Source organism: Emydura macquarii, unplaced genomic scaffold (assembly GCF_026122565.2).
Source record: "Emydura macquarii macquarii isolate MOO-44397 ecotype Brisbane River unplaced genomic scaffold, CSIRO-AGI_Emac_v2 contig_3530, whole genome shotgun sequence".
Lineage (NCBI taxonomy): Eukaryota > Metazoa > Chordata > Testudines > Chelidae > Emydura > Emydura macquarii.
The window spans coordinates 2,124,365-2,135,850 of record NW_027133667.1 but is presented as its reverse complement, the minus strand read 5'-3'; the positions used below and the strand labels follow the sequence as shown (position 1 = coordinate 2,135,850).

The window sequence follows — 11,486 nt, the reverse complement described above, 5'->3', positions numbered from 1 at the left end:
AAAGGAGATGGAATGCAGCTGAGGACAGAAAACTGTCTCTGCTGCCCAATCTTTCTGCTTTTCTACATCTTTTCTTCTCACTGTCCTTAGCCTTGTTTTGGGTTAGAGGGCCAAGATACAGATTCTGTGCTTCTAGGGACCAGACATATAGGAAAAACTGGAGGAAAGTGGATTAGATTGAGGCCTCATAATTAGGGTTGAATTGTCAGGCAAAGGGCCCCTTGCCTCCTTAGGTGGAGCCATAATGTTGTTGTACAGTCTTAACTGTCCCTGCTGTAGCCTGGGAGAAGAGTGCTGTATGAACAGCAGGAAATCCATGATGGTAAACTTCATGTCAGTTTTTACCAGGTCAGACCTCCTAATGTAAGAGAAGATTTGTTTAAACTAACTCTGAAAAGCAAAACAAGTGTGTCTATTATCTACTAATATAAAGTGTCAAGCATTTCTAATTGAATAGTGGTCAGAATAATTGTTCATCTCCTTGCATGCATTAATACAATGAAAATATGACAATTTTCTGGATTCCTCATAGGCATAACTGTGGGGAAACAGCTTTGATTTTGCTGTAGAAAGTAAAAAATGATTACTTTGTTTAGAATCATGATTATCCACTTCAGTATTATCCATCCCAAGTATATCCAGCAAATGAGCTCACCACAGTAACTTGATAAAACTGTTTATCTTTTTAGAATATTGTTGTCCATGAAAGTTAAAGATTAACACTGAATAGAGCCAGGCATGTTGGTTGCAGGTGCAATGCAGAGAATTTTAAACAGCTCTGCTAATGCTGCTCATATTGACAAATAATACACAAATTCCTCTAGTAATAAGCCTCTTCTAACTGAGATTGTCAATTAAATGGTCTAAAGGAGGCAAAAAAAATCACCAACAAATACTGCAAAGAGATACTTATGTTTTATTACAAAAGTTACACCAATATCTGAAACATAATATCTGTCTAAACAAATCTTGTTATAATTGTCATCTAAGAAAAGGATAGAGGATTAAGCTTAGTTTCTTTTGTGTGCTTTGGTTATTTTATTCTTGTTCCAATAAATATAATATACAAGAATGACCAGATTTCTTCACTTTTTACTACAAAAAGGGACAGTATTTGAGAATTTAATAATCAGAGCAGACATTTATTTTACATTTCTGTCACCCAAAATAAAAGTTTATGATCTCCGCCAACTGCACATAATGGAAGAGTCCTATGCCAGGTCAAACCAGATCCTACAGCTGCAGAGCCAATAAGAATGGGCTACAAAAAGAGAGATAAACAGACATTTTTTCAACATATCATATCAGTTAGTAAACCAGAGCTAAATATGCAATCACAAGTTCAATGGGCAACTGAAATGTGAGACTTTTGAAAAAACACCCAAACAAATCAGAAAACCAAAAAGCCCCATTACCTTTAAAAAAGTGTTTTTAAATTAAAAATCTCATTGCCTGCTATCTATTTCTGACAGTTATTGTATGCATATTGTTAAAATAAGATACTGCAAAACATTCTACATGTGATAGAACGGAATCTTTGCAGAATATCTACAAAGGTTGTCTGTACACCCCAGATATTTTAGTAAAATCTGCTGTTATTCAAGGTTACAGTTAGCATGCTTGGAAATAGCATGCTTTTTGTGCCCAAGATAATGAAAATCTGCATAATATAAAAGTTCCTTTCCTCTGTGCTATTGGAGAATTTAATTGGAATACATATGAATTACAAAATATGATATCATTTCTTATAGGTTAGTTAGTTTTTATTTGCATTCTGCAAGGTACCACTCAAAAGTGGTGTGATTCAAGATGCATTAATAAAGCAGATATAGATTGGTATTTTCTAAGATTCTGAACGGACAATGCTTGCATGTGAAAATAGAGACAAATGATGGAAAGAACAAAGATCAACAGATTCTCAATCCTCTTGCAAGTGTACAAAAAGTAACATGCGGCATACGCCCACTTGATTTTGACTGATGATTCTTGCTCAGAGCTTCAAAGGCACATGACTTATTCTTCTCCTAAGGTCCTTCCCAACATTATGCCCTGGGATATTATTTCTCAAGCCTCAACTAGGTAACCAGTCCAATAGCATGGATGTGACAAAAAGCCACCACAGTTAATCATCTGATTGTATTTATAAACTATGATTGTCCAATTTGTTCCTGAGCCTTTAGTATCACTAAAGATGATTCGGTCAGTATCATTTGGAGCAGAGAATTCCATACATTAATCACAAAGACAAAAAAAGGAAGTCCCTCCTTGTACCTTATAAATATTTTATTTGAACACATTTCCAGAACACCAAGAATTTTTAATAAGCTTATGTTAAACATAATAAAGTATCAGAACCCCTGATTTAGCCTTATTATAATTAAAACTAAAAACGTGGAAAAAATGTTAAACCCAGAGTTGAGATTATTCTGAAGATTTTTCTCTGGTAACTTTTGGCACAAAAAAAGATGAAGTAGTAAGTTTCTACATGATCTTGATGAACTTTTAAAGGTATAGATGTCTATACATGGATTTAAAGAGAATGGACTGATCCAACCCAAAACATAGAATTGTACAATTTTACCTGAGGGTGTCCTAAATGATGAACTAGAAGCTGACTAGTCATCTTTCCTGGATAGCCAGTGGTTGCAAACAAGTTTTCATTCACTCTGGACCACCTATGAATAAAACCAAGGTGCTTTTAAATACATGTTAAACCATCACTAGCTTATGCAAATCTGATTTTTTGTCTGCAGTTAACTATTGTCTGAAGCTACCATGCATGTGAAATACATGCACAGAGATGCTTTCTTTTTAAAGACACACCCCATTCAGTCCTATCTACAAGACTTAAAAAATGACTTCATTAAGGACCCTACCCTGTCAAGTCCCAATCACCAATTCCCACTGAGATCAGAATCTTGCAGGATGTGGCCTCTAAAAGCTAGCAGTCTATTGATGGAAAGAAGACATGGATGCTGAAAGGAATAGGGATCCCAATCCCACAGTTGTGTACATGCAGGCAGACCCCTGCACTGGTGTGGAGCTCCACTGATTACCAACATACAAATTGCCACATTCTATCACTTTCTAGCATTGCTGTACTACTACAAGATGTAACACACTGTAGGCATTACTGGAAACAACCAACACTTACTAAAATGAAGTTTTTAAAACTAACAGATTACTATTATAATTTTTGCTTCAAATAAATTTACTATAAAACAAAAACAAACCTATACCTGAATAATCTGGCTCGATCCACGTGGACAGGTCTCTTATCTTGTGGATAACTATAAGAAAGACATTTTGAGTAAGCATCCATTCTACAAACTGTAGCAAATGATACACTGCACTTCACATCACACAGACAAAAAAGTACAGACCATTTAAGAATGGCAGGTTCAAGTTGTGGGATGGGAAGATGTCTACTGACAGACAAAAATTCTTTTGACAATCAGGCCGTGTCTCTCATTGTTTTCCACATGAGAGTCTTGACAGGTTAAGTAGTACAGCTGAATGAGAGGAAGGGGGGAAAAAGAGGGAAGCTGCAAAAACCCACAAGTAAGAGATTTTAGTTCTTAAAAATTTTCTTCAGGCCTGGGCCTTACAGAATTTGTTGTGTTGATGGTGGTTGTAGTTTGTCACAGAAATGAAAAGATTTCCCCAGTTCTCTGTTCAGGACATACTAGTGCCTACACCCTAGAAGACGCCTCAGTATGATTAATGTACAAAAATATGCCGTGAACGAGTTAGGGTTGCTATATGTACATCATTCCTGACACAAAACTAGATAAGCAAAGAAGTGAAAAGTTAAGCCACCTAAGAGTACATATCCTGTATCCCTCAACACAAAGGCACAGCCCATTACCACAATTACCATGCACTGCAACCTTAATTCTGCTGCTCAGTTACCATTTCTGCATACTCCTCTTTAACCAGATTATTTCCCCCCTCCAACACACACAGATGGCTGTGGATGTTTCATAGAGTAGTCGGTTGTGTTGGGAGAGGGTAGTTTGATAAAAGGTGGAGTGCAAAAGGTTGATTAAAAGAGGGTGAAAGAATGGTGGCATCCCTTGAGAGGCCATAATTATACCCTGCAATGACAGCATGAGATGGGGAAAATCTAATGTATCTAAAAAAAATAAATCAATTGAATCTAAGACCACACAAACTAAAATGGGAGATGTTAACTGCTTTCAAGTCCTTTGTTTAAAAGCTGAGCCTCTGGAGAGACTAAGGATTTGCAGAAAAGCAGACTGTAATGTGCTACTCAGGAGTATGGTAGGGAGGGCAGGGGGGAGGCGAGGGAGGAGAACTCAAGATCTACTGACTTGTGTGAAGCAAATATTATATTTAGGTAAGACAATATGTAGAGGCCTATGTGTATACAAAAAGTGGATCTGCATCCGATCCATGTTAACCAATTTATATCCGACCCACTATCTGCAGTGTCTCACTTCTACGGCATCTGCACCCACAGCGCTGGGCCATCCAATCAGCTGTTTGCAGGCCAGCCTTGCTGCAGCTGCTGAACAGCTGATGGGCGGTCAGCCCCACCCCCGGATCTCAAAGATGGGGAAGCAGCCTCAAAGGCTATGAACTGCAGACAGCTGCTTCCCCACCTTTGAGATCTGCATCTGATCCACCATCCGCAAAAATTGGTCCGTGGATATAAAGCAGATATCTGTGGATTTGCAGGGCTCTAACAATATGTGTTTAGGCATTTGTTGATTTAATCCTTTTCTCTCTGCTTGTCATAGTCCTATGGATTAATAAACAATACTTGGTTTTGAAGTAGCTGTTCTCTGTCACTGTGTTTACCAGCTGGTTACAGCTCCTGGAGAGAAGTTAATAGCAGGGACCAAAGCCAGTTGATTCTGGTGAGATAATGCAATGGATGAACAAGACTGGTGATCTAGTCTAAAAGTGGGGCAAATTGCAGCGTTTCATTCTAAATGTGCAAGTGTAGGCCTATCACTTGAAAAAGGTGCTTATGGAGAGGTCAAAAGTACAGCACACTCCTGAATCCTAACAACTTGGGCCCTGATTCTGCAAAGACGAATTCATATGTTTAACTTGGCGATCTGTAAATTGTCCCATTTAACTGATCACAGTCTTACTTGCACAAGCAGTCCCACTGAAGTAAACATTCACCATCCTGAATAAGGGTGGCATGATTTGGCCCATGAAGTTCAATTTTCAAATAAAAGTTCAATAGGAATTGTCATCTTCTAAATCTTAAACATAAGTTTGCCATTTTTTCTGTATTTTCAGAATTTTAATTGTGTAAAAGAATTTTGCTTTTCATACAATCACCAGAAATCGCTACAGTCCTAACTCTTCCAGTAAAATATATGTTTAAAAAATAGAGTGTGAATGTACGGAATGGCTGGAGAGGGCGAGGCTTATATCATTGTTGAGATCAGACAGGCCCAGGGAACAAATTAGGTCACGCCCTCCTCAGCGGAAAGGACGGAAAGGCCAGATGCTGAGTCTCCGTTGAGAAGAGGAAGGAAAGAAAGGGAAAACATATTAAGGAAGTGGGAGATGGAAAAAAAGCAGGGGGAGGAAGGGGATCCTGAGGCAACTTCTTTAATCCTTACTAAACCATTACTTTCTCCCTCAAATCATCAAAAGGCACTAGGCTAAATTCAATTCCACCGAAATTTCAACTGTAACAGTAATTTAGCTGAAGTGACAGAAATTATAGTGCATTATAAACTATTTAAAATGAAATTATAAGAATTTGTTTAAGAATGATAATGGTAAAATCATAAATCTCCTGGAGAAGGGGGTGGGAGCAGTTTACTATAGAAATACTAGATACTAAAGCCCCAGTTCATTTTCATTTAGCAAAGCACTGGGCATGTGCTTAAAAACTTTGCTGAACTGGGGCTTTAAGCACTGGCTATAACTAGAATGAAGTTCTAACTAGGCTAAGTAAAACACTAGCAAAAATATCAACTCTAATCATGCAAATGGAAAAGATGGGGGCAGGGAAGTCTTCCCCAGTTTGATGATGATACCTGGAGCGAGTAATATCCCAGATTAACCAATCATTTCCAGCAACTGCTCCAATTTTAAGGGTGTTTCTTAAACACCAATGTGCTGACATCAATGGCATTTGTTCAGACTCGAGAGACAGAATGGCCTGCTGGGTAATGAGATCGTAGAATCGTATTGTTCCATTTTTCTCTGCTACCATCAACTATAAGAGAAAACAACACATGGGTTTTACTCAAACTTTGTACGCTGCATTCTTTGTAATTGGCCACAATTTAAATCTTTATTCCTGCACAGCAAACCAAGTGCTCCTGCAACAAAGCATTGACAGGAATGGAAGGCCTGATACCTAGCTTTTTGAGCTAGAAAATCGGTCATGCATGTTAACATTCTGGCAACAATTAATACACAACAAAAAGACAACCTAGTCACTGGTGTTTCATTTTTTTTGTGAGATGGGTGAGTATTGGAGAAAGTTATATGAACTGACATCTATCAATTCACATGCTACACATGGTGCACTGTAGGCTTTTCATGTACATACAGCAATGGTTTAATTATGTTGAAATAGTAATAAATAATAATAATACAGTGATTTGTATTATAAGCTGGGATCTGCTTCATAATGATCAGGGAATACCAAAATCATTCTGTGTAGGAACTGAGGCTGGACTTAAGAGAAATGTGATCAGAGCTCAAAAAGCAGAGGTTACTTACCTTGTACAGTAACTGACATTCAAGATGTACATCTCTGTGGGTGCTCCACTTGAAGTGCACATGCGCCTTTGAAGATTTTCACCAGTGGTGCTTATTTGGCTCACACATGTGCCTTAGCAATCCTTGTGTCCCATACCAAGGGATCACAGGGCAGCAATGGATGATTTGCACACAGTTTCTGCTCTACCACTTTGACCCCTGCAGTCCTGCCACCACTCCAATGGCAAATGGAGTGGAGGGGAAAGGAGTGGACCTGGGCCCACCCGCTACTCTGGAGCCTGGGCCAGGGACCCTGTGTGTGTGGAAGCCTTCCACTGAATGTCCCCCAACTTTTCAGTGGATTTCCCTAGGCCACTTCCCCACAGCCCCAGTACAGTCTCCGCCCTTGCTTCTGGTAGCCTCTTGCTGGCACATCTGAGTCTCCCTCAGATCCTTCCCCTGCAACCATGGCACAGCAATGCCACCTTCTGCCTCTGTAGGGTGCTAGGGTTCCAGTGCTGCACTGAGATTGGGATGCCAGTCATCTGGGGCTTCCCCCTGGAGGGTGCCATAGGGCCCAGTGCCAGGAAGGTGCTGGGTGCCTCCAGCTCTTTCCTGCTTGAGGAGGCTGTCAGCACCCAGTGCCCCAATGGAGTTGGGGGAACTGTCAGGGACAACAGGTCCCTAGCTGCCTGAAAGGTCTCTGGTGTTGAGGGGATTGCCAAACTGCTGGAAGCACCTGAGTAGGCAGGGAGTCCTGCACTGGAGTTGATAGTGCCGACCTGGGTCCCGGGGTAGCAGAGTGGCCCCACACAGGTCTCACGTCTTCTGCCACTTGTCCTTTTTCTGCACCGGTGAGAGCCCTCTGTTGCACCCTCTGTTGGCACACTGCTTTTTGTGTTTCTTCCTCCACACTGGAGATGGAGAACAGTGCCAGGAGGAGTTCGGTGCCAGTGGTGTACTTTGCACTGAGATTGACGTGCTCAGCGAGGAATTGGACCAGCTGGGCTCTGAGATGGTGGAAAGCGGCTTCTACAAGAATATTCTTCAGTCTTATATCCTGGTCTGTCCTAGTGCAGGGATTGAAGCCCTGACTAATCTTATACTTACCCCTCACGTGAGACTCTCCCAGGCACTTTACACAGTCGACATGTGGGTTGCTCATGGGCATGTGCTTGCCACAGGGTTTGAAACCCGGGGAATGGGGCATGTCCGGCTCCAGGGGCGATAAGTCCCTCAATGACAGGGACTTACCTGCTATTATCTACACTAACTATATACACTAAAACTATTAAGTAAACGAGGAAGAGATCGAATAACCACTAGGAAGGAGACTTGCCAAAACAAGAGAGGAGTCATTCTAGCAACCATCATGGGTGGTAATAAGGAACTGTGGAGGTGTGGGGCCTGCAGTGCCCATTATACCAGGGAATGTGTGTGCAATTCCAGAATGTGCTAGAGCCAGCCCTATGGGTGCCACTAAGGGAAAAGTCTCCAGCTACTGTGCACGTAGTGCGCGCACGCCTAACATGGAATGGACATGAGCAAGCACTCAAAAAAGGAAGGAAGGATATTTGAAATCTAGACAAAGATAGATTTAAAAAAGATAATCCAGAAGTTTGTGTGTTGGATACGTGAAGAGGGTTTACATTAGATGCAGCCCAAACTGCAAACTTTTGGTAATATCTTGCCAAGCAGCAAGAAGGGTGCAATAAACCAAACCATCTATTATTTACAATAGGGAAAGAGATCCAAATTAATAAAATACAGAGATACCTTTCAGTCACTCAGAACCAGGGTATCTAACCTTACAAGATTTAGAGGTAAATCCAATTTAGAATCTGCCTCCATGCATGGCAAAGAGACATACTAGATCACTAGTACAAAAAAAAATCCATTTGTTTTAAATTTCTTGTTACTTCATAAGAAGTTATACACAGCAATGAATCCTGTTAATGATAGTATGCATTTGCAAAACCAGTGAATTTATAGAATCTGCTGATAATGAATAATACAGAATGTACTTCTACAACAAATTCTAGTCTTACGATAGTTTCAAAATTTTATGGTTTAGAAAAGCAACACACATCTACATACTGCTTTAAGAAAAATAAGCTGCAAAAGTACAACCTTAAAAGTCTCCTCAGGATGCCAGCACACACTCATTCCAGGGGAACGTAGAACAAAATAAGCCTTTTGATTTCCTTCCAAGTCCCAAACCCTAAAAAAATGGGGAAAAAAAAGTATTTACTGCTGTTTACAAAAACTGTTAATTTCAACCCTCAGCCCTTTGACAGCTGTTAACTACAGAGGTGGCCAGAACCAGATGAGATCTGGTATCTATGGTCCACCTTTTGAACCCAAAGGTATCTATCAGAAGGCCTGATACTGAGAGGTGTTGAACACCTACAAATCTCACTCAGGGTGAAGGGAGTTGTGAGTGCTGAGTACTTCAATGGTTCAGACCCAGGTGTCAAAATGTAATTTTTAGGACACACAAAAGTAGTACATTATTAATTTCTACTCTTATAGTCAACCACTCTCCTGCCACAAACAACTAGGGAATGGAAACAAAGAAGTGTTATCTCATCATCAGTGGCCACTTGACCCTCATCCACCCTGAACTATAATTTGGGAGCCACTCTATGCAACAGCTTCATATTGCTACATTGAAACATAGATGCTGCTTTTACTTTCACCTTACCCATAACTCTGTCAACAACACTGCAGACTACTACATTACAAACAAGAATAAGAACCATAATGCAGGATGAAAACTGTTGATTTGGTGAGCATAACCAATACATGGTGAAATAACATATTGCTCGATCACCCATGCTACTAAAAACTAGCTCACAAAGACTTCCACTTATGTTTAGTTTATTTACTTTTTAAGTGAATTGCCCTTTTTTGCGGCGAGAAGGGGTTGACTATTGGGAAGAAGGGGTATAAAGAAACTAAAAATGAAGCTGACGATTGAAGGAGAGATAAACAAGACGGATGAATAACTGAGGATGTGGGAGGGCACATAACGAATTTTAAACCAAAACCTAGCCAACAAAATGCTTAACCAACCTTGTAACTAATAAACTATGTGTCTTGGCTTACTTTCTTCAGGGGCTAGGCCCCAGACTGTACTCTTCTCTATGTTTGGGAAGCACCTACCACCTCTTGGGAAGAAATGAAATCAAAATAGTTATATAATTTCTATAGGCAACATTGGGATAGGAATACATATACTGTACAGTGAAATGTGAGTCTCTCAAAATGGAAAGTATAAAACAAATAATGGCTAATATATTGGATGAAAAAGTCTTAGCAGAGGCTTGTCTAAATTTCTCACCTTTTTTCAGTAAAATGTGTAAGAACAAATGCGCCCTGTCTACACTGGAGTTTATTTTGTTGGCAGCACCAGTGCAGCTGCACCATTTTTTAAAAATTGGTAAGTAACTTCTTAGTATAAATGCACACTTTGTGTCTACCTCATATTTGGAAGTAAAGGTATATCAAGAGTTCACCCTACATCAAAGAAACAGTTAACACTGATTAACAAAGGCCCTGAACAGAACAATTACAAAACAACCAGAAGGCCACACAACCTAGAATACCAGGGCAGGTGTCTGCTATGGTTCTTAAACAGCAGCAGTTTTTATACAGGAAACAATCCAAGCCGTAGAAAAATTATCCCTCCCTGTTATCTGGTCTAGGATCCTTACTGCAGGCTCACTGGCTTGTCTTTGATTTCCTATGGCTATTCACCTTTGGCATATTGTGCCTGATGGGTTAATCGTCAGGGAAACAAAAAGATATCTGCCCAGCAAGCCCGTATATTCAGTCCCTGTTGGCAATGGATAAATCCCAGCAGCAGACACAGGGGTAATGGAGCTTCTTACAAGAAACTGGCAGAGGAAGAGCAATATCTGCTTCCATAATAAAGGAAAAGGATAAAATATTCTAGAACAGATAAGTGGGCTTTACCAGGTACAAAATAATGAGGTAGTGGAGTACTGGATCAGTACTGACTGAAAGGGAAGAGTGAAAATTACTGAATCTCCAACACAACTCCTGCAGCAACTGGTTTTCTTTGGATGTATCCCATCCAAATATTAACTAAATAATAACCTTCTTAGTTTAGGAGACCCAATAAAAATCACAAAACAGGCTGATATCTAAAGCTCCTGCCCAGCAAACTCTTTTTCTTCAAAATCAATTGTTCAATTATATGGGGGTGACATCACATTGTAAACTATACTGATTAAAACTGCAAGTTCGTACTGCATGGTTATGTATATTCTTTACATATTTTTATAGCCTTATGTATCTGGCAGTTAATAAGGTTTTAAGTAAAATGCTCTATGTAGTCTTTAGAGTTGAGTAGTTACAGTTCTATTATTTATTCTAGGGCAACTTTCACTGATTTCCAGGATGCTTAACATTTAAAATTTAAGAGATTTCAACACACTCTCAAATAATACATCACAAGTCTAGACAAAATAGATACTAAGTAAAGAAAATACATTTAGTGAACAATGTTAGCTTCCAGTGCCAAACCACAGCAGACCAAATATTTGTTTTCCCTGTAGAAATCATGGGTTTCCAATCTTGAAGGATCAGTGTCCTTATTTAAAAAACTAACAAGTGTTTTAAAAAATTGAATATCTACTTGATTAGGTAATTTAAAAATGTACAGTACTTTCTTCCACTGCCAGAAATTGTGCCTTGTAGATCTTCCAAGTCAAATCAACACTTCTCATGTATATTTACTGTGTCGGAGAGAATTATGA

General features: G+C 39.6%; 1 protein-coding gene across 1 annotated transcript in view; it reads right to left on the bottom strand.

Annotated features, from left to right (window-relative positions):
* Positions 1–896: 896 nt before the first annotated feature.
* The window catches only part of NUP37 (nucleoporin 37), a 37,598-nt gene continuing 27,008 nt past the window's right edge, over positions 897–11,486 (bottom strand). Inside the window, exons 6-10 of the mRNA XM_067536034.1 lie at positions 8,833–8,923; positions 6,030–6,211; positions 3,240–3,290; positions 2,582–2,675; positions 897–1,261 (exon numbers count right to left, since the gene is read on the bottom strand). Coding sequence (XP_067392135.1) covers positions 1,148–1,261; positions 2,582–2,675; positions 3,240–3,290; positions 6,030–6,211; positions 8,833–8,923 — 532 coding nt within the window. The 3' untranslated portion in view covers positions 897–1,147. The remainder of the gene's footprint in view (positions 1,262–2,581; positions 2,676–3,239; positions 3,291–6,029; positions 6,212–8,832; positions 8,924–11,486) is intronic.